Source organism: Carya illinoinensis, chromosome 2 (genome assembly GCF_018687715.1).
Source record: "Carya illinoinensis cultivar Pawnee chromosome 2, C.illinoinensisPawnee_v1, whole genome shotgun sequence".
Taxonomy (NCBI): domain Eukaryota; kingdom Viridiplantae; phylum Streptophyta; class Magnoliopsida; order Fagales; family Juglandaceae; genus Carya; species Carya illinoinensis.
Window position 1 is genome coordinate 20,534,112 of NC_056753.1, and position 24,316 is coordinate 20,558,427.

Here is a 24,316-nt window from a genome sequence, read left to right on the forward strand (position 1 = left end):
CATTCTAAGATAACGTGATCCTGCATCCTCGTGAAGCCTTCAAGGTGCCCATATGGCCAAGCCTCATCACGAACATAGAGGGCCTTCCCCAGCTGATTGCTTACCTAGGTGGCAACCTCTTACACCTGAGTCAAGTTGCTCTGAAGGTCATTGATGACCACGTCCTGGGCAGCGATCCTCCTTTAAGCCTTCCCCAACTCTTTCAGTGCCTTTTCCGACCTCGCCTGGGCCTCCCAACAGCGAGTCTTTTCGACCTTTCAAGGCAGCCGATAGGGACGAGCACTCCCCTTCCAACAGCTTGAACTGCCAGGTGTTAGAATCCCAGAGGCCTCTCAGTTCCTCATTCTCCACCTGAAGATGGTTTAATGACTCCTGAGCAGACACAACCCACCTCTTTGCCATTGCTAGCTCCTCCAGGCAACTTCTCTCCTCTCTCTCCCCACTTGCATAGTGGAGAGTTAGAGCGAAGCTCCCGATTCTCCTTCTAGATTGTCTCCTGGCTACTCACAATGAAGTCAGCCAACATGTCAGCTCCCTACAACCTACCATGACAAGCATTTGAAGCGTTAAGACACAAGACAAAGAGAGACGAACAAAACAAGAAAAGAGTTAGTCAGAGTGAAGTAAACCTCATAGAAAAAGCCCCGCAGAGATCTGGCTACCTGCTCCAAAGCCTTCGCTCACGTGCTCTCGACTTCTAGATGAGGGGATGCAGGGATAGCCCTTGCCGAGTCACATGCAAAAGGTGATTGCTAGTCCACCCCACCGCTCCTAGCGTCACCCAAAGCCTCCTTGTTTGGCCCACCAGTTGAAGGGTAGGCGAGACTCCCAGTTGGGGTAAAGAGTCCCCCTAGGAAAGCCAGTGATCCTTCCCTTCCCCCAAGGTGTGCGAGTCAAGCTCCTCAGGCCTCCCAACAGCGATCGCGATCCCCCCGACTGTCTGCAGTGTAGGTATGGAAGACTCAATGATCAGTCGAGAAGCCTCCTTGACAGATCCAACGGTTGGCCCTGCTTGAAGATGAGCAGTAGTGATTGTGACAATGATACCGCCTACAGAAGCTTCCCCCTTAGGAGATCCTCAAATAGACATATTCCCTTCGACAAGGCCAGGCTCCTCTACAGAGTCCCCATAAGCATCTTCAGACTTTAGATCCCTATCTAAAGACCGAGCAGTGGACGCTGAAAAAGGAGTCATCTTCACATTAGCTTAAGGAGGCAGCACCACCACTGATGACTAGCGTGGAGCCGCATCCAGAAGGACCCCCAAGAAGTGCATCTGAAACAAGTTGCCTCTCTGAATCATATCCTGTGGCTCCACAAGCACGATAGGGGCCTCTAAATTGACAACTACCACAGGCTCAATGACTAGAGCAATAGACGAAGGAGGAGCTACAAGCGTACTGAGGCCAAAGAATTCCCCCTCCCCAAACCTGCAACAAGATCCATGGGAGGCACTTAAAGGGCAAGACTCTGGACAAGCATTGCAAGCCTTGACCCCTTGAAGCCAACCGCCCTTGCCAATTGGCTCAACGAGGACGCAGGGTCACTGCTAGCCCTGGTTGCCTCTATGAGAAGCTTCTTCCCCTTACCCTCAAGGGGAAGGCTCGGGAAGCACTTCTTTGGCAAGGCCTCTGGCTGGCAAATGCAAATGCCATGACTGACATGGATGGTGTGACCAATTGAAGGAAGATATGCCGCGAGGTTGTCCTCCTCAAGAAGAATCTCTAAGTGAATAAGAAGGGGGCGTTGTCTTGATCACTCCTTAACAATGACGATGCGGCACAGTTCTTTAGATGTGGTTGTTGGATGCATGACCTTGTCGTTGGGAACAATGCCCTACTGAGCCCTGATCAGGAACTCGGCACAGCCAATTTGCCCAATAGGGAACTCCCATCCTCAACCATAAATGAAGAAGAACTTGCCGGTCCAATCTGCGATCTTGTGGTATCACTCCTTCAGCACAACAAGGGTGCTTATCGCCCTGAAATTGCAAATGTCCCCAACACCCCTCTTTACATTATGGGTCAGGAGGAATTTGTGGTAGGTCAATTTGGTATGCTTTGGGTTAGACTTCAACAGCGCATGCCACCACAAAATGCAGTAACATATCAGAATCTGCCAAGCATTTGGATGGAGTTAGGCAGGAGCTAGCCTGAGGTGGTGCAGAACTTTGCGAACAGGGTGAGGCATTGGTAGCCTCAACCCGTAAGAGAACATGCTGGGAAAAAGAGCGAGCGACATGCGACGCTGAACCATCAGCACTGACGACCCCCGCATGAAGCCTAGGGATTTCAAAGAACCCCATGTCAGGTACGCAGTAAGTGGAGATCAACAATTGCAAAAAGTTGTGAGAAGCCTCCGAGTTCCAGTAGCAGCCAGCGTAGCCCAGCTCTAGAACATCAGCCTCAGGCTGGTTTTGCTCTTCAAAGTTTGTAGGTTCAGCGGACCTTCTAGTAGCCATTTGGAAGTAAGCGCGATAAGGGAGACAAAGAGAGGAATAGAGATGCAGGAAAGAAAATGAAGTGGAAAATGGAGCATCAAAAGTAAGACATAACTTATATAGGGGAGCGACGATTAACTCTTCAACTTCCACAAATGAACGTGGAAGGTAAAATGATTCAAATCCTGCATACGCACGACGTAGTGTGAGGAAGAAGAAATTGTCTGACAACCATTATTGTGGAAGGGACAAAATGATCATCATCGAGTATTGAGATCCAATCTTTGGGGACTACGTCAGAGAGGTTGGAAAGCGGAATATGGCCTGTTGAATCAAGAGGCAGAAAAGGGCATAAAGGTCTAACACGTGGAAGAATCGAGGGGTAGAGGCATCATCTCACCCCGGCCAACTGAGTATAAGGCGACAGAAGCATTGGGAAGAAAGTAAAGAAGGAAAAATTCCAATTGGCCTAACCTAATGAGAATTGGCAGGGTAACTATTAGGGAGTTTTTCCCCTGGCCTAAAAGGCCTAGTGCCTGAGCCCAATGCCTAGGGGCTCGTACCTCCGTGCCATTCGTCAACTAGACTAAAGGGCTCTCGACCCGTATAGCCAGATTCGGGGCTTTGAAGTAGAGGCCAGTTCACTACCCAAGAAGAGTGGAAAACCTACCCCGGTGAAAGAGTAGGGGAACACGCCATCTCAACAAGATTGAACCCAAAGATGAAGCAAAGCAACAAGTCGCAACAAATGCACTCACCAAAAGATCATGCCGCATTAAATGCATTCCTCAAAGTGCCACACCGCATTAAATGGTTTTGGCATAATGAAATTCGGGATGACATCCTTCCTCCCAGCTGCAGGGCACGGTTGCCTGACCCTGCAGACTAAGTATAAAAGGGAACCCACAGGTATCAAAAAGGAGCTACGCTCGACACACTCGTTACACTCTTGACTCTCTGAACTCTCTACTTCTCTCTACTCTCCCGCATACCTACTAGAGCATTACTAACTTTGGCATCGGAGGCTTCCTTGGCCACCACAAGGGCCACCTCCTTTCAATCTTTCTTTGTGTTTGCAAGCCACCAAACCAAAGACCAGTACTACTAAGAGCCCGACCCAAAGGTGTACAAAACATGACATTAACACATTAATTTGAACTGACAAAAGCAGAAAAGGCTTTTCTACTAATGGTATTTCATTTTTCACCAATAAAGAGGGTTCTCAATCCCACGGTGCGTCCATCTCAGTCATTTGAATTATTTTTTACAGCTAAGTCTACAAAATTATAAAAATTATAATTTAAATAATTAAAATATTAAAAATATGTAAATAATCATTTAAAAACATAAAGTTATCTGATTCAAGTCTATAGCTCTTGGCATCAATGATATCTAGTCAATGGGCATTAAACTTAGCCAATTTTGCATGCAAACAAGGGCCTTCACAGTGGTCGAAGCCAATAAACTTCGATAAGCATCCAATACGCGACCTCTAGTACTAAACGCTGACTTAGAGGCAACCATAGTGATAGGAATGGCTAACAGATCCTAGGCTATTCAAAAAAGGACCGGGTAATTTGCATTCCACCAAGTTAATATATGAAATGCATCATTAGGTGTCTCAACATCCCAGGCTGTATACGCTTGTTTTTAGAATATTGACCAATTTAGAGGCAGAGGCTAAAGTATTCAAAGTTTGAGTGCATTCTACAACGATCAAAGTTGAATCATGATGTCTACCAGATTACCATATATATGGCTAAGCTTAATTTGTAATGTAAATATATTGGTATCTGAGCTTAGTTGTTCTCTAAATATTCATGTGCTAGACTTTATGGATAATGATAAGCAAAGTTTCTAACATGATCAATTTTAACAAACAAAAGCTCACAACCACAAATTTGGAAAATTCTGGATCTTGGATATGATATCTATATTCAGGTGTATTCATTAATAGAATTTATCAACTTTTTCTAATTCATGCAAGGATATAATAGATTTACAACATTTTCTCCATATAAACAATAAAATGGTACAATTGGACCCTAAACCTATGAATGAATACGCACGAATTCCCTGCTGCAGAGTTAATACTTAAAGTTATAGCAAAAATGGATCCTACAAGAAAATGGGAGGAAAACCCTAAAAATTTCAATATGGTTAACATAAACAGTCAATCAAAATTCAATATGGCTAACTTCAATTATAATATTTGTGTGCTTACTTATTTGCAAATCAAATTTCAACATGCATGACCACTATACATGAAATCGGAATTGTGAGAAAAACCGTAAAAAATTTCAAACTAAAAATCTAAATTCCACAATAGGGCAACAAAATTAGGTAGCCCTCAAACAACAAAATCACAAATATCATCATATTAGATTTACAGTAAAGTCATGGCAACAAAACTTCCAAACTTTAGGAACCTTAAATTTTGAATTCAACACAAATTAAAAACCAAATACCAATTGTGAATCAAACAAATGGAGGTAATAATATACTTATGGCATCGCGAAGGCTAACGGGAAGAAGTCTATGGTGGGGTTGGGATTGTGATGACCACACGACAACGGCAAACGATGTGGCACGGTATAGGGTAAGAGAGAAGGCTCGTAAAGAGTTATGGGGAGAAAGGAGTTCCTGCATTATGGACTCTTGCCTGGAAAACAACATCTTTTCATTTCAGAAATGACATTGTTTAGTTAGCTTTGTAAAAAAAAAAAAAATCAGATATAAGACCAAGCCATCCGACATGAAATTTCAAAGGAACTCCAATTCTGACTACTTTGAGTCTGTTGGAACTAAGGGTGAGTTCGGTCCAATCCGGGGAGATTTGGTGGACCGGACTGAACCTATCCGGTCTAGGGTTTTCCCACCCTGGACTGGACCGAACTCCCTAAGGGTCGGGACGGTCCGGTAGGTCCATTCGGTCCACAGTTTACTTTTTTTTTTTATAAATCTTATGACATTTTGTTTAATACTTATGTAATTATATTGTGATATATTTAATATACATATATAGTATACTATTATATATATTAATATATATTAGTAATATGCTAATACTATTAGTCTATTAGTATATAGTAAATTAGTAATAGTTATTAACTTATTGGCTATAACTAATAATACACTAATACTAATACTATAACTAATAACTACATGTAATATACTAGTATTACTATATCTCTTCAAACACCACACATTTATTAATACTCTATGTCATACTATATTAAATAATAGTAATACTCTTACTACTAATACTCTATGTAGTTATATTAAATACTATATTACTAATACTTTATGTAGTTATAGTGATTTAATACTAACATATTACATATTAAGTTAACTATACTAATACATTATAAATTTATACAAATTTATACCATAACTCTTATAATATGTTAATATATTAATATATACTAGTACTATATATTATAGTTAATAGTTATACATTAAATAGTATAATAATACATTGATACTAAATATATATAGTAATAGACTTATAATGATTTAGTTATTATGAATTTACGATTAGTTATAGATTATTAGTATGGTCTATATATTATGATTAGTAATATAGAAATACTATAGTCTATACTAATTGTAAATTCATAATAACTAAATCATTATAAGTCTATAACTATATATATTAGTAATATATATAGTTATAGACTTATACTAGTATTAGTAATATTAGTTATGTTGAATCAATCAGTTAGTATAACTATAAGTAATTTGTGTTAGACTATTAGTAATTTAGTATAGCTATATTATATCAGTGATATTAGTTATGTTGAATCAATCAGTTAGTATAACTATTTTCTATATTATTAGTATTAATAATATTAGTATTAGTTATAGCCATATAACCTATATTAGACTTAAGAGTCTTAGACTATACAATAGACTAATAGTATTAGTTTAACTGTATAGCTATATATTAATACTAATTATAGTGAAAAGTATAACTATATAATAGTATTAATAGTAGACTAATAGTATAGTTATATATTAGTATTAGTTATATTGTTATAGTGATTTAGTATATTATAATTTATGTTATAACTCTTATAATACGTTAATATATTAATATATAGTAGTACTAAATATTATAGTTATACATTAAAGAATATAATAATACATTCATACTAAATATATATAGTTATACAATTATACTTATAGTGATTTATCTATATATTAGTATTAGTATTACTTATAGTATTTAATATAACTATATAGTCTATATTAGTATAACTATAGTATATTATAATATTAGACTATTAGTATTATTTTTTTTAACACCATATTAGACTATCAGAATTAGTATAGACATTAGTATTAGTATATAATTATAAATATTAGTATTAGTAAAAAATTATATAATTAATTTATAAAATTATTTATATATATAATTATATATATATTTTTATTTTTTTTTTTCATTCGGTCCAGTCCAGGATGGAAAACCCAAAGACTAGGACTGGACCGAATGAGTTCGATCCTTCTAAAAGTGGATCAGACCGAACCGGACCCAATTTGGTCCGGTCCGGTCTGGTTCAAAAATGGCCAGTCTGATTAGTTTGGCTAGTCCGGACCAGCCGATTCTCACCCTTACTTGGAGCTGGTGGAGTAATTGCACACCCTACTTGTTTGGGAGATGTGAGCTGGGTTTTTGGGCCTTATCTCTGGGTTTTTGGGCCTTATCTACATTTTATGGGTTAGACAAATCTTTGAGTGGGCCATTTTTTTGTCTCACTGTACTTGTGGAGCATACAAAAAGAAAGGGTGCATAAAAAATTCACCCAAAACATGTCCAAGAAAATTAAAAAAAAAAATTCAGTATTTGACCGTACAGTAGAATTAAAAAACTGCATTTGATTTTCAAAGTACACACGCGGTGAAGGTGTCATGTATTTTTTTATGAACTGCTTTTGTGAATTTCTTATGAACCCTTTTATGTGTATCAAGGGTCGCCAATTATATTTTTGAATTATGTTTATATCATGTTAAGTCATTAATATTCAGTTATATAAGTTAATATAAACTTAATTTATTAAACTAAATGTATTAAAATTTTAAATCTTAATATAACCTATTTAGATAACGGGTCGTGTCGTGTCACTCATTTTGATCCGTTAATAATTAATTAAAAATATATTAACATGACACGATGCACTTAAATTCGTTCGTTTCATATAAATGAGTTGAATTAAAATGCATAACTCACTTGACCTTATCGACATAATTTTATATAAAAATTAAAATCAATATTTATTAATAACTACATCTTAAAAAGCACATATAAATATTTTTCAAACTTTAACACATAATTAAATTAATATTACAAATCATACAATACCAAATATGAACATAGGTATAAAATTACAATTTCAACAATAAAAATAATAAAAATATAATCATACTGAGAAATATCAATATTATAAATTAATAATAATAAAATTTTAATTTTAAAATAAATTCTAAATAGGCTTAATTTTATTATATTAAGTAAGTTAATTCGTTATTAATTTATTTATAAATTATTTTAACTAATTATGTTTTGATTCAAACTTATTAATATTAAATTTAAATATTTTAATTTTATATTATATTTATAATTAATTTACGAGTCGTATAAGATATTTCAACTCATAATTTATATGCTCCACAAGTATGGTACCGAGTCAGAAATGAGTTGGAGCCACGCATTTTTTGTTGACTTTACTCTCTCTTTCTGTGACTGTTTCTGTGGTCCTGCGGGTGTGTGTTATTAAATAGGCTATTTCCTGGGAATTATGATTTAGTAATCGTGGAGAGGGTTTGTATGAATAGTAGTAGGTGGTTTTTGGCTTTGGGTTGTGAACATGTGTCTGTTTGTGGGAGGATGAAATCTCTTCTAGAATCCACCAAGGCAAGTGGAGTCATAATTTATATAAAAATAAAATTTTGTTACGAATAAATAAAATTTTATATTAATTTATGTATTAATATTAATTTTTTTAAATTTAAAATTTAAATTAATATTATTTTTAATAAAATTTACTTTTTAATCAATTATATTAAATTAATATACATTACGTAACTATATTTACAAATAGACTTTTCTAAATAATAAACTTAGACCTATCCAACCAAATCATAACTGATTTAAGGGGTCATTTTTCTACATGTTATGGGTCTTTTGGGACCGGTAGAGTATTTGCACAGCCTACGTGTTTGGGAGATGTGCGCTGGGTGTTGGGTCTTATCTACATTTTATGGGTCTGAGTGGGCCATTTTTCTGTCTCACTGTACTTGTGGAGCATACAAATAAAAAGGGTGAATAAAAAACTCACCCAAAAAACTTTCAAGAAAATTAAAAAAAAAAATTAGTATTTGACCGTAAAATAGAATTAAAAATTCAAAAATTCTATATTCAATCACTTTTACTACTCTTTTATACATTTTAGTGATATAATTAATTGTGTATTAAAAAAATTAATTTAGCCAATCATATTAATAGAGTGTACAAAAAATACGTAAAAGTAACTATACGTAACATTACTCTTAAAAACTAGATTTGATTTTTAAAGTCCACACGTGGTGACAGTGTCACGTATTTTTTTATGGAGTGAATTTTTTATGGACCCTTTTATTTGTATCAAGGGTTACCAATTATATTTTTGAATTACGGTTCTATCATGTTAAGTCATCGACATTCAATTATATAAATTAATCTGAACATAATCTATTAAATTAAATGTATTAAACTTTTAAATCTTAATATAATTTATTTAAATAACGGGTCGTGTCGTATCACCTATTTTAACCAATTAATAATTAATTAAAAATATATTAATATGACACGATTGAGTTAAATTCATTTGTTTTATATAAATGAATTGAACTATTATACATAACTCACTTGATGTAATCAACATAATTTTACATAAAAATTAAAGTCTATATTTATTAATAACCACAACATCTTAAAAAATATATATTAATATTTTTCAAATTTCAATATATAATAAAATCAATATTATAAATTATACAATAACAAATATAAACATAAATATAAAATTACAATTTCACTGTACTTGTGGAGCGTACAAATAAAGGGGGGCATAAAAACCTCACCCAAAAAGAGTCCAAGAAAAATAAAAGAATTCAGTATTTGACCGTACAGTAGAATTAAAAACTGCATTTGATTTTCAAAGTACGCACGCGGGGACGGTGTCACGTATTTCTTTATGGACTGCTTTTGTGAATTTTTTATGGACCCTTTTATTTGTATGAAGGGCCGCCGATTATATTTTCAAATTATGTTTAAGTCATTAATATTTAATTATATAAATTAATTTGAGCTTAACCCATTAAATCAAACTTCTTAAATTTTTAAATTTTAATATAATCTATTTAGATAATGAATCGTATCGTATCATCCGTTTTGATCTGTTAATAATTAATTAAAAATATGTTAACATGACACGATTCACTGAAACTCTTTGTTTCATGTAAATGAGTTAAATTAAAATGTATAACTCACTTGACGTAATCAATATAATTTTACATAAAAATTAAAATCTATATTTATTAATAACTACATCTTCAAAAATATATATTAATATTTTTTAAATTTCAACATATAATAAAATCAATATTACAAATCATACAATAACAAATATGAGCATAGGTATAAAAATTACAATTTCAATAATAAAAATATAATTATATTAAAAAATATTAATATTACAACTTAATAATAGTAAAATTTTAATTTTAAAATAAATTCTACGTAGGCCAAAACAAGTTAATTTTATATTAAATAAGTTAACTAGTTATTAATTTATTTATAAATTATTTCTTAATTAATATTTAAATTCGTTAACGTCAAATTCAAATATTTTAATTTTTTATTATATTTATATTTAATTTACGAGTCGTACAAGATATTTCTATTTATAATTTATATGCTCCACAAGTATGGTACTGAGGCAGAAGTGAGTTGGAGCCACGTATTTTTTGTTGACTTTACTCTCTCTTTCTGTGACTGTTTCTGTGGCCCTGTGGATGTGTGTGATTAAACAGGCTATTTCCTGGGAATTATGATTTAGGAATCGTGGAAGAGACGGATTGTATGAATAGTAGTAGGTGGTTTTTAGCTTTGGGTTGTGAACATGTGTCTGTTTGTGGGTGGATGAAATCTCTTTGTATGAATTGGCCTTTGGGTTGTGTACATGTGTCTATTTGTGGGAGGCTGAAATCTCTTTTAGAATCCACTAAGGCAAGGCAAGTGGAGTCATAATTTGTATAAAAATAAAATTTTATTATATATAAATAAAGTCATGTATTGTTTATTAATATTGATATTTTTAAATTTAAAATTTAAATCGATATTATTTTTAATAAAATTTATTTTTTAATTAATTATAATAGATGAATGTATATATTAATATATAATTATATTTATAATTAGATTTTTCTAAATAATAAACACAGACCTTTCAAACCAAATCATAACTGATCAACAGCCACAATTTGTTTATTATTTCTTCTTTCTTGAAGGCCAAGAAATTGAGGAAATTGTTTATTATTTATCTTTTTCTTTTTCTTTTTTTATTTTATTTATAAAAAAGAAAGTGATCTTTCGGGGCCCTTGTCTATGATTCAACGCCATGGTTGTTCCTCTGTCTGTCCAAATCTTGCAGAGAGAGTTAAAATTCAAGTGGCTCAATCTTTCCTGCAGATATGGACATATATTTTTATTTTATTTTATTCTTTGATGGGTCATAAAAAAAATATATCTTTTTACTAGAAGTTGCCAAAGAATTGTGCTCTTGCGTTTCAAAATTTTCTTACCTTTGTTTTTTTTTTTTTTTTTCCCGGAAAAATCAAATGGAGACTTTGAGAACTTGAATGTTGAATTTTCAGGCTTCCATTCACATTCGTGAACAAAACGTGTTTGAGTTAGACTTTGTATATTTATGCATATTGTAGTTATACAGACAATATGACATATGAGTAAATGTTATAGTTATATTCTAAATGTATGTATATATGTTAATAGGTTGTAGACACAATTTATATTTGGGAAATACTTTAATTAGAGAAGGATTATAAAAAAATAAATTTATAAAATGATGTATTTTAATTTGATAAGTTATATTATAAAATTATTTTAAAAAATTTGAAAAATTAAATCAATTTGTGATTTTATTTTTATATAATTAAACAGTTATTTATAATAATCTGCTATTTATGTTATAAGTGTTGCGTCTAGAAAACGTCAAGGAAGTCTTGAATCTCAGTCCGTCCTGCAAGTAGCTCGATCTTGATGGTAACAACAATGTACTCTTTTTTTCAGTATTGGCTTCAACACTGCTATTTTTTTTTTAATATATTCCACCTCACCTGATAACGACAATTTGCTTGAACATAAATGCAGAATGACAAACAATACTTGGCACAGATTCGTTCTAATCCTCTTTTGTTTTTATTTGATCCAAAAAAAAAAAAAAACAAAAGACTCGTTCTAATCCTCTGACCAATGTAAATTTCCTTTGAACAGTATAGTCTTGCTTACATGCACCACCAGCTTTTCCATGGAAGGAATAGGAATAATCCCTAATAGCAGAAATATATTGTACAAGATTGGCCTTTTATAGTGTAATAAAGGAAATACAAAATATTCTGACCTGGAATGAATATATCCTGTGGAAGGAATAGGGTAAATGGCTATAAATAGTTCAACACTTTGAAATATCAATTGTCCTAAAAATTTAAGGGGATGGGAACATTCCAAGAAAATTATAGCAAGGAAGATTCTGTATATTCAATGTGTATTGAAATTGTACGGAAATAACGTGTCTATAACGGAATAAGGCTTTCATATACTTACATATACTTATCATGGCTTCTTTTAGAAACAGCCAAACACCCCAGATTAACCATTTATTAATAGAGACAAAAGTAATCCTTTTGCAGACAAAAGGTAAGCCAACATCTTCTTAATTGCTTGTAAACGATGGTTATGATGCAAGACAACTTGTTTATATATCATATGATATCTTACTTCAAGAAGGTTGAAGAAACGGGGAACCTTCTCTAATCACTCATTTTAATAAACGTTATGGACTTTGATGGGTCAACTCGCTGTCAGCCAACGATTAGGATTGAAACGCGGGAGGAAAAAAAAAAAAAAAAAAGAATATATGACCATAGGAGCAGAGTTTAGCAAAACTCTATGAACACAAACACTTGAAATAGAAAAAAGTACTTGAAAGTTAAAAGTGACGATGTCTTAAGAATTTTGGAGGAATTGATTAGGCTGCCAAAAAGGAAAGGAAAGAAAAAAAAAAACAAAATGGCAGCAGAGTCTCTAGTGACCTTTCTGCTTGACAAGCTTGCTAGCTTTGTTGAAAATGAAATCTTGAGGGGGGATCGGGCAGAAGCTGTGTTTCTGAGAGGAGAATTAGAGCGCATGAGGGCTTTCCTGAAGATTGCAGATGCGTTGGAAGAAAGTGATGAGGAACTCAAAGTGTGGCTCAAGCAAGTAAGAGAGATTGTTTATGAAACAGAAGATGCCCTTGATGAATACAGACTTATTCAAGCTCATCAATGTCATGGGTCTGGACTCTATGGTTGTCTCCACAAATTTTCATGTTGTATCAAAAGCATGAAGGCTCGTTCTCGTATTATTTCAGAATTACATAGCATCAACTCCAGAATCAAAAATATTTCCGAGGTTCATGAGAGGCTGCTTCCCAAATTCACTAGAGCCGAACAAGGTTCAGGCAGCACATGTGCAGGAAATACATGCGAGTATCGTCGAGGGGATGCTCTTCTTCTCGACAAGACTGATTTAGTAGGGATAGATGAGCGTAAGCAGCAGCTGGTGGAGTGGCTGGTAAAGGGTGGTTATGGACGTGAAGTGGTTTCTGTGGCAGCAATGGGTGGAATGGGGAAAACTACCTTGGCAAAGCAAGTATATGATGATCCAGAAGTGAAGAAACACTTCAAAAGACGTGCATGGATCACTGTTTCTCAATCTTTCGAGATGGAAGAACTCCTTAGAGACATGATCCGTCAAATCTTCAGTGTAGTCAGCAGACCAGTTCCAGAAGGTTTAGACAGCATGAACAAAGACCGGCTGAGAAGAACAGTCAAGGATTTGCTCCAGAAAAGGAGGTACTTGATTGTTTTGGACGATGTATGGCGCTTGTGTGCATGGGATGCTCTCAAACATGCCATGCCTAACAATAACTGTGGCAGCCGGGTAATCCTCACCACACGTAATACTGATGTGGCCTCCTCCTCTGGGGTCGAATCCGTAGGTAAGGTCTATAACTTGAAGCCCTTAAGCCCAGAAGAATCTTGGCAACTTTTCAGCAGGAAGACCTTTCAAGGGAATGAATGCCCTATTTATCTCAAGGAAATCTGTCAATCTACTTTAAGAAAGTGCGAGGGACTTCCCCTTGCAATTGTGGCAATCAGTGGCGTTTTGGCTACAAAAAACAAGCGCAGGATTGATGAGTGGGATATGGTTGGCCGCAGTCTTGGGGCTGAAATTGATGGAAATGATAAACTACAGGATCTGAAGAAAGTACTTTCACTCAGTTTCAATGATTTGCCACCCTACCTAAGATCTTGTTTTCTATACTTGAGCATATTTCCAGAGGACTATTATATTGAGCAAATGAGAGTAATACGATTATGGATAGCAGAGGGATTCATTGAAGCCAGAGAAGGGAAAACACTGGAAGAAGTTGCAGAGGACTACCTCAATGAACTGTTGAATAGAGGCCTACTTCAAGTGGCAGCCACAACCACCGACGGAAGGGTCAAACTGTATCGCGTCCATGACCTGCTGCGGGAGATCATTGTGTCAAAGGCTAGAGATCAGAACTTCACCTTCATAGCTAAGGACCAGAACATGACAAGACCTGATAAGGTTAGACGCCTTTCTATACATAATTCATTGCAAAATCTACAAGAAAACAGGTCTGTTTCTCGTCTACGTTCTTTGTTCATCTTTCGGGTGGTAGAAAAGCTGTACATACAAGGATTGTTTCCTGGAGGTTTTAAGCTGCTAAATGTGTTGGATTTGCAAAATGCACGTTTAAACAAGTTTCCAATTGATGTTGTCAACCTCTACTACTTGAAATATCTAAGCTTGAGACGTACCAAGGTTAAAACCATTCCAAAACTCATAGGGAAGCTCCAGAACCTAGAGACTTTGGATCTTAAACATTCTCGAGTCACTGAATTGCCTGTTGAGATCTTGAAGCTCCAACGACTGCGGCATCTCCTTGTATATCATTTTGAACATGAATCTTATGAATATTTTCACTCGAGATATGGTTTTAAGGTCCAAGGAAATATTGGGGCTCTGAGATCCCTACAGAAGCTGTGTTTCATAGAAGCAGACGAAGGCGGTGACACTTTAATGCTAGAGCTGGGGAAACTGTATCAACTAAGGAGGCTAGGCATTGTAAAGCTGAGAAAAGAAGACGGGAAGTCTCTGTGTTCATCCCTTACAAAGCTGACTAACCTGCGTGCACTGTCTTTAACTTCAATAGAGGAGGAAGAGATTCTTGATTTGCAGCACCTTTCTTCTCCACCTCCATTGATTCAGCGGGTCTATTTGCGAGGACGTTTGGAAGCATTACCTCACTGGATTCCATCACTCCATGGTCTGGTCAGATTGTCCTTGAAATGGAGTAGATTAATGGATGATCCACTTGTGCTCCTGCAAAAATTACCCAATCTGGTTCACCTCGAATTACTTCAAGCTTTTGGGGGAGACACACTGTATTTTAGGACTGGTGGGTTCAAGAAGCTCAAGGTTTTAGGCCTTGATGAATTCAGTGAACTTAGATGCATGCAAGTGGAGGCCGGAGCAATGCCTTGTGTTGAAAAGCTAATTATCCAGCGGTGTGAATTGCTGAAGAGGGTGCCAATAGGCATTGAATATCTCACCAACTTGAAAGTTCTTGAATTTTTTGACATGCCTGAAGAATTCATACAGACACTTCGCCCAGATGAAAAACAAAGTGATTATTGGAAAGTTTCTCACATCCCAGAAGTCTATTCTACCTACTGGAGAGAAGGTGGATGGGAGGTCAATCCTTTGGATCTGGGTGATGGAGAACATTTCCCCCGGCCCGGTACTATCACTATGAGGGACGAGGAACTTCAATCACGTTGGAAGTGATGCATTCACAGGCGTGGGCTCGATATTTCATGATCTCACTTGTAAATGACAGTTTGTATATGTGTAACTTCTCACTGCAGTTGGATCATAGGTGATATCTATATATATGGTTCTGCTGTGGTTCGCGAGGTCTATGATGCTCAGAGCGCGCCTGCACTAAACCAGGTTGTGAATATGATGGGGGATCAGAGTTTGTAAATATTGTAAATGATTGTGTATAGTCATTGTATATAAATAAGCTGCTTGGAGTACTCTTGCAAAAGAGCCACTAGGTTTTGAGTGGTGAATTGCACATTGTAAATATGTGATGATGACTGTCTTTAAGTACTCCAGCAGTATTGGGAATCATATAAAAATTGTAAAAATTGTCTGTAAATGGATCATGTAAAAATTGTAACTACTCTTTTATCAATGGATCAGAGATAACCTCTGGTTGTCTGTAAATGCTTACCTGTTTTCTAAGATTTCATTTTCCTTTGACACTACGCATATTCTCCAATCCCCAGTCAGTTTATTTTACCTTTACACGTTTGTAGCGTATAACATCTCCACCACACTCTTCGGAGAACAGACCACTTAATCCTCCATCCAACTCTTCCATCATCCACATCAAGCTGTTCTCCTCAGCTTCAACATTTTTTCCTCCATGCCCAATAGCAATTCCCTTCAAAACTAAGTCCCTAAAAGTTTTTGTTTTTAGCTAAGTTCTTAATCAATTTTTCTAGATAGACAGCTCCTCATCAGTGCCACCTGTTTAAGCATCTTGGCTTGATTCTAGATTTCCATGTGACACATAATTCTACTATCACAATCACACAAAACGCAGCCTCCAAATGCTTTATGGACACTTAAAGCTATAACTATCAACTTGGTAAACCAAAATCTGTATTTTTTGACTTGCCATGATTTTATTTGAAAGAGAGATAAAATAAAATAAAATGAATCATGCTAATCAAATTTGGTTGTCATCACTATAAAGTGTGTGTTCTCCATACCAGCTTGCAAGTAGAATGACTTATTTGGAAAACTTATTGGCTCCAACTAATTGGGAAAATAGGAGTTTCAGGATATCCCTTGTTTCATCATAACAACAGTGGCCATGAAGATAAAAAGCACATTACCTAGTGTTTAAGGATGCAAACGGGCCAAAACTAGAAAGAAGAATACAGAGCGTATATATTCCCTTATGGCAGTAGGGAAAAGATCGGAGTTTTAACCCCAAAACACAGCAAAATTCTTCTCCAAAAGGTAGCTATCGAACTCAGTTGGAATCCTACATTTTTTAAGACAATTTTTTTTTTTGATAAAAGTATAAATTAAGGTTTTAATCAGCAGGGATTCGAGATTGTAAAAAACCTATAATTTGTGTTTGGATGGATGAAAAATATATATATATTTTTTATTGGTAAACAAATTTTTATTGATCAAGAGAGTAGGTAAAAGCTCAAGTAAACAGGATATATACAAGAGCAACGCCTAAGCATGCTAGTTTAGTGATACAAAGAATTCATGGAAGGTCACGTCATGAAAATCAATTAAAATTGGCCAATGAAGTAGATTATTAAAAAAAATTCTAAGCTTATCCATTGACTGCTCTTGGTCTTCAAAGCTTCTTTTATTCATCTCCTTTTCAAATACACCACTATTGACATATTGGTACCATCCTCCATATGGATGCAATTTGAGAGTTACCTCAAATGCCTCTCCAAGAAGCTAGGAGGTCGCTTACCCTTCTCGGCATCCCCCAAGCTAATCCCAACTAAGCAAAAACTTCATTCCACAAAGTTATGACAATCTCACAATGAAGTAATAGATGGTCATTGGACTCTCTGCTCTTCTTGCACAGACAACACTAATCAATGATTATGATTCGATGTTTCCTCAAATTGTCTAGAGTATGAATCTTCCCCAAAGAAGCCATCCATACAAAAAGTGTTGTCTTTAGAGGTGTCTTTGTCTTCCAAATGCTCTTCCATGGGAATGGATTTGTGTTGTGCATGGTCATGGTTTGGTAGAAAGACCAGTGAATATCCCTTTCTTACAAGAGCACCAAGAGATCTTGTCTTTAACTCCCCCCAACAAACGGGTGGAGTAGACAAGGTCAAAGAACGTTGAAAAAAAATCAATTTCTCAATCTTGTACATCTCTGAGAAATGTAACATTCCATTGGTGAGACCATTGGAGATGATTAACAAATCCGCAATGGAGGCTTCTTTCATTTTTATTTTTTTTTTAGAAGTAAAAGATATTTGTATTAATATGAATAGACATAGCCCAAGTTACAAGGGATATACAAGAGTTTGCATATAGCTAAGAGGGAGAGATAAAAACAAACAAATTATGAAAATTTAGGTCATTATAATTTACAACACTTGTCCAAAGGAACAAAGTTTTAACAAAGAACACTATAATCTCCTTGTTCGCTCCTTATCTTCAAAAGGCCGATCATTTTGTTCCTGTCATAGGCACCAAAGAGTACATATAAGAATCATCTTCCACATGGTTGAGATTTGTGGAATCCTGTCCAAAATTCTTCCAACTAGCCAAGAGCTCAACCACTGTAGCAAGCATAACCCATGCTAACTCCAATCCTCTAAAGACATCATCCCACAGTGATCTAGCGGCCTCACAATGCAGTAGAAGAGGATCCATAATCTCACCATTCTTTCTGCACATACAACACCAATCTACAACAATTATCCGACGTTTTCGTAGATTATCCATATTCAAGATCTTGTCCAATGAAGCTGTCCAAGCAAAAAATTTCATCTTAAACTTCTTTCATTCTTCCATTCTTACTAAGCCGTAACTTCCTTGAGTGCCTTATCGCCGCATCATACATTATGCTAAAATTTGACCTACAATCCATTACCCACAATAAAGCGAGTATTTGTTGTATATGTGTCCCAACCTCTTCTTATATGCCTATATAGCCTCCACTCCATTACTCCCACTCACCTTAGAGCACCATCCTCCCCATGTTTCCCCATGCTTCAATGTGATAAGACGAATTCCCATAACCATTGCCAAGCATGGCTTTGTTGAAAGATGTCAAGTTCCAAATTCCCAAACCTCCTTTAATGGGAGAGCAAATTGTGGCCCAATTCACCAAGTAAAATTTAAACTCATCTTTTATCAAATAGAAGAAATCATGTTGGAGTTTCTCCATGCAATGGGCCACCTTAGCAGGGAGAGGAAATAAGTTGGCAAATTGAAAACATTATTTTTTATTAGGGCCACCCTACTCCCTTGGGAACTTTCCACATTAGGAACATTTCCCATTGACACTGCTTCTAATTTGACCAAGTTCACCTTCAACCCTAATGCAGCTTCAAAGCATAATAGGAGAGCCCTCATAGCTCAAATTTGATCATGTATGGCCCCACAAAAGATTAAGGTATCATTGGCGAATAATAAATGAGACATGTTGAGCGAACCAGTGATTGCCTCCCCCACTAAGGATCCAGATATGAACCCACCCTCCACGACACCTGAAATCATCTTACTAAAAGCTTTTATCACAAAAACCAACAATAGCGAAGATAGATAATCACCTTATCTCAATACTCGTAAGCTTTTAAAGAAGCCTTTTGGCATTTCATTCACCAATATAGAGAAACAAGCTGTATAGATACTATGATAGATCCATGTACACCATTTCATACCAAAGCCACATCTCTCAAGCATGTAAAGTAAAAATCTCCAATTGACACGATCGTAGGCACGCGGTGGGCATGCATCTTACCAGTTCATAGGCACTCCTAACTTTATACTAGCTGGGAAACTAAAAGTTTTGAAAAATGATCTAAGAAAATGGAACCTGGAAGTCTTCGGGAACATCAATGACCAGCAGAACAGACTCTTCATGAAACTACAGCAATTTGATGAAAAAGAAGTAGAAATGACATTATCAGATAATGATAGGGCAAGAAAATTGATTGTTGTTGCTGAACAGGAAAAAGTTACTGCTATGGACGAGATTATGTGGAGACAAAAATCACGGGCCCCTTGGTTGAATGAAGGCGATAGGAGCACAAAGTTTTTTCATAGAATTGCAAATTTCCATCTAAGAATAATGATATAGAGGTCCTCCATGCGGACGGCAGAGTTTTACTAGGTAGAGATGTCAATAAGGAGCATATCGTCCATTTTTTATGAGAAGTTTTTGACAGAGCAATACACTTGGAGGCCCAAGGTTGACGAACTAACCTTTGATTCCATTGACCACTCAAGCGCGGCTTGGTTGGAGAGGCCTTTTGATGAAAACGAGGTTCTTGGAGTGTTAAAAGGTATGAATAAAGATAAATCCCCGGGACTTGATGGTTTTCCGATGGTTTCTTTTATGCTTGTTGGGACATTGTTAAGGAGAATCTTATGAAGGTTTTTATTGAATTTCATACCCTTACGAGATTCAAGAAGAGCCTCAATGCCTCTTTCATCACCCTCATTCCCAAGAGGGTACGGTCAGTGGAAGTGAATGATTTCCTTCCCATAAGTTTAATAAGTGGGGTCTACAAGATCATTTCTAAATTTTTAGCGAAGCGGTTGAGCGAAGTCTTGGGGAAGATCATCTTGAAGTCCCAAAATACTTTTGTGAAAGGAAGGCAAATTATTGACTCAGTCCTCATCGCCAACGAGTGCCTGGAGAGTAGAGTCCGATCTGGCATTCCAGGTATCTTATGTAAACTAGACATGGAAAAGGCTTTTGATCATGTGCATTGGGATTTTTTGTTGTATATCCTTGGTAGGTACGGCTTTGGGGAACGATGATGCCAGTAGATAAAGCACTGTATTACAACAGCTAGATTCTCTGTTTTGGTCAATGGCACTCCTGAAAGCTTTTTCAACAATTCTCAGGGTTTGAGACAAAGGGATCCTCTCTCCCTGCTTTTATTTATTCTTGTCATAGATGTGTTGAGTAGGATGCTAAGAAGGGCGGTGGAAGGAGGTTTTCTCTTTGGTTTCACGATGGGCGGTTCCACACATGGCAGCTTGACAGTCTCCTACCTTCTCTTCGCTGACGATACATTGATTTTCTGTGACCTAGACCAGGAACAATTCTACTCTTTACGAGCACTTCTTCTTTGTTTTGAAATTGTATTAGGCCTTAAGGTGAATTTATCCAAGTCGGAAGTAATCCTCGTTGGCTCGGTCAACAACGTAAGTATGGTGGCAGCCATCCTGGGTTGCAAGGTTTCATCCTTGCCTATGAAGTATCTTGGACTCCCCTTGGGCGTCCCTCATAAATCTAAGACAGTGTGGGAAGGGATTATCTAGAAGTTTGAAGGAAACTGGCAAGGTGGAAGAGAATCTACTTGTCTAGGGGGGAGAATCACACTTATTAAAAGTACGTTATCTAACCTTCCAATGTACTCTCTCTCTTTATTCCCTATGCCAGTCGGGATGGCGAATAGACTAGAGAAGATTTTTCGGAATTTCTTATGGGGAGGTTTAGAGGATACAAAGAAATTCCATTTGATCAAATGGAATAAAGTATGCACCCCTCTGTCTTGCGGTGGCTTGGGCATAAGGAATTTGAAGACTTTCAACAAGGCTCTTCTTGGTAAATGGTTATGGCGGTATCATCTTGAGGGAGACGCTCTTTGGAAGAATATCTTAGAATGCAAATATGGAAGCATGTGGGGTGGCTGGTGCACAAAAGAAAGTAAGAGGAGCTTATGGTGTGGAAGTTTGAAAACTTATCTAGAACGAATGGGACGATTTTCGTGGTAATTGTAGGTTTGTGGTGGGAAGGGGCACACAAATTAGATTTTGGCATGACATTTGGTGTGGTGATGTCGCTTTTAAAAACGCTTTCCCTTCTATTTATAGGATAGCGTTTGATCAAAATTCCTCAGTGGCTGACAATATGTGCCCTACCGCTGATTCCATCCATTGGTCTGTGAGATTCACTAGAGCGGCACAGGATTGGGAGGTGGGCACCATCACTGACTTCTACAGTGCGCTACATGAGTTGAAGATCAGGGCTGGAGGGGAAGATAGACTATTATGGACATGCACAGGGAATAAGAAATTTTCAGCCCGTTCTTACTACAAGGCCTTGACGAATCACTCCCCCAATGCCTTTCCCTGAAAGAGCATCTGGAGGAGCAAGGTTCCCCTCAAGGTTGCTTTCTTTGGGTGGGTGGCGTCTCATGGTAAAATACTAACTATAGACAAGTTAAGGAAGCGTGGACTCTTCATAATGGATTGGTGTTTCATGTGCAAACACAATGGTGAATCAATAGACCACCTTCTCCTTCATTGCGACGTAGTTAAGATATTGTGGGATGAGATCCTCTCGAGACTTGGCATTGCTTGGGCCATGCCACAGAGGGTGATCGATTTACTATCTTGTTGGCAAGGGCTAAAGAGGGAATCGACATATTGCTGTTATATGGAAGATGGTACCTTTATGCTTAATATGGTGCACGTGGACTGAAAGAAATAGCCTCTGTTTTGAGAATAAGGAACGTTCTCTGGATGGTTTTCGAGCTTTTTTCTTTCACACTCTATTCCTTTGGGCATCTACCATCGTTTTGAATGGAACAAGTCTTAATGACTTTTATGCTACTATCCGTAGCACTTAGATTGTAAATACGCTCTTCTTGGATACTCTCTATGTACTCAGGCTTGGCCTATTTACGTGGATCAATAAAATTTATTTACTTATAAAAAAAAAAAACTTTTTCCACATCTAGCTTACACAAAAGCCCCTGCTCTCCCGACTTGATTCTAGTATTGAAACATTAATTAGAAATAAGTACCAAGTCGAGGATTTGCCTACATTTGAAAAAAGGCATTTTGATGCTTCAATATTAATTTCTCCAACACCTTGCTTAACCTATTCGCTAATACTTTAGTTAGAATTTTGTATAACCCGCCCACCAAGCTGATGGGACAATAATCTTTTACCTCTACAACATCAAGCTTTTTTTATGTGAGCATTATAAAAGTTGTATTTAGGTTTTTTTTTTTTTTTAAACCTTCCATTTTCATGAAATTCATGGAAGACCTCCATGATGTCTTCTTTAAGCACTCCCCAGCATGTTTGAAAAAAATCCATAGATAATGCCACCCCACTTGATTACAACCACACAAACTCTGAATAATGCAAAGGGGGATAAATGCCAATTTCGTTTCTTGCAAACATGCAATGTCTACCTTTCATTTATGAAGCTGATTTCTAACTTTAAGGGGTTTTTCCTTCTCATTCAGCCCTCTTATCTTCCAAGAAACAATTTTTGGTTTCATAAAACCTCCATTGCCCTTCCCTTCGATCTTCCACAATTGGAGCTTTTCTCTCTTGCTCTATCATTTATTGTCCAATCAAGTCTTTTAAGTTCTCTTGCTCTTTTCTTAACTGATGTGAGTTTCCTGTTGATGCAGAATGAGTCTTTCCAGCGTCTATGGCTGCAAGGAGAACTATGAATTAATCCTCAAAACCATCACACAAAATCCACACACAGTGTTGAATCTCCTTTGCCTTTTGTACAACCCAATCTGTGGGGATATCGATCGTCGGCTCACCTTCCTCCATCAGTCGATTTGTGGTGAACCCATTCGGTGCTTGACAGCCACTGGTGAGTTTTGTGTAGCTTTGAAAGAAGACTTAAGCTCGAAAGTGGAGTTGCCCACATTTTTTACCTACCATCACTGGCTTTGGTGCCCTGCGTGGGCTTTCTACTTACCCTTCTTGGCCAAGACTTTCTTGTTTCCCCCAAGCCCATATGTGAGCCCAATGACTTAGAGACATATCAGGCCACTTCTGCGCATTGGCCCAAGCCCATATCCTAGTTAATTCTGTTTATTAAACTAGTGAGCCTTTCCCTTAAATCTATCAATTCCTCCTCTATGCCAAGTATGGAAGTCTCCTCTGCAGCACACTCCCTTGAATAGAGAGCCACATCCCTTCTTATGTAAACAATCTTGACTAGCAGCGCATCAAGAACTTATCTCTTCTTCAATATTTCGATACTGCCCCCCAAATCTTGGTTCAACCTGGCTCTTCACGGTATTGCTTTTGTTCAAATAGCATCACCTCTAGTGGTTGGAGCATAGCCCACGACTACTTTTATGTATGTCTTAACAACAGTTGCACCGCGTGTGGCTATCTTCAGAGGTCGTTGGATGAGACCAACACTCATGAATTTACCCACACATCTCACGAAGTTCCATAGCCATCTTTCTCCAACTTTGACCTTCAACTTCTTTGGGTATGATGATTATACTTGTCCTGCCACCACCTCTATACTTTACTATGGTCAAATATCTTCCATAAGCATTAGACGACCGTCGTGCAATATAAGCACTACTACTGAAGCTAGAAGTTTTGATAAATCCCTTATTACCATCCGATCAAGAGCATTCTTCCAAAGTCTACACAACCCAAATCACTGTTATAGAACTTATTACTAACTCTTTAGTCACCTTCCTTTCCCTCTCTATGATGCGTAATGCTCAACTTTTTGCTTGCGAATCTTGAGTAACTCTGTCTCCTTAACAATTACACCTCCTAATATCTTGGATGAAAAATATAAGGCAAATGAAAAGAAATACAAGAAACCAACTTTGAGGGTGACCCTGCCACCGAGAGAGAGAGAGAGAGAGAGAAAGAGAGAGACTTGATTATTTTTATCAATCTTCCAAAATGCCCCTTGTTATATTTATACACA

At 36.6% G+C, this 24,316-nt stretch overlaps 2 protein-coding genes across 2 annotated transcripts; both read left to right on the forward strand.

The window, feature by feature from the left end:
* Window positions 1–12,613: 12,613 nt before the first annotated feature.
* Window positions 12,614–16,085, forward strand: LOC122300288 (disease resistance protein RPM1-like). The gene has a single exon (XM_043110813.1). It carries the CDS (start codon window positions 12,792–12,794, stop codon window positions 15,639–15,641), a length of 2,850 nt encoding a protein of 949 aa, XP_042966747.1. The 5' UTR covers window positions 12,614–12,791; the 3' UTR covers window positions 15,642–16,085.
* Window positions 16,086–19,764: 3,679 nt separating this feature from the next.
* LOC122301777 lies at window positions 19,765–20,918 on the forward strand. Its single transcript, XM_043113159.1, has 3 exons — window positions 19,765–19,930; window positions 20,179–20,313; window positions 20,443–20,918. The coding sequence occupies exons 1-3, from the start codon at window positions 19,765–19,767 to the stop codon at window positions 20,916–20,918; spliced, it is 777 nt and encodes a 258-aa protein (XP_042969093.1).
* Window positions 20,919–24,316: the final 3,398 nt, after the last annotated feature.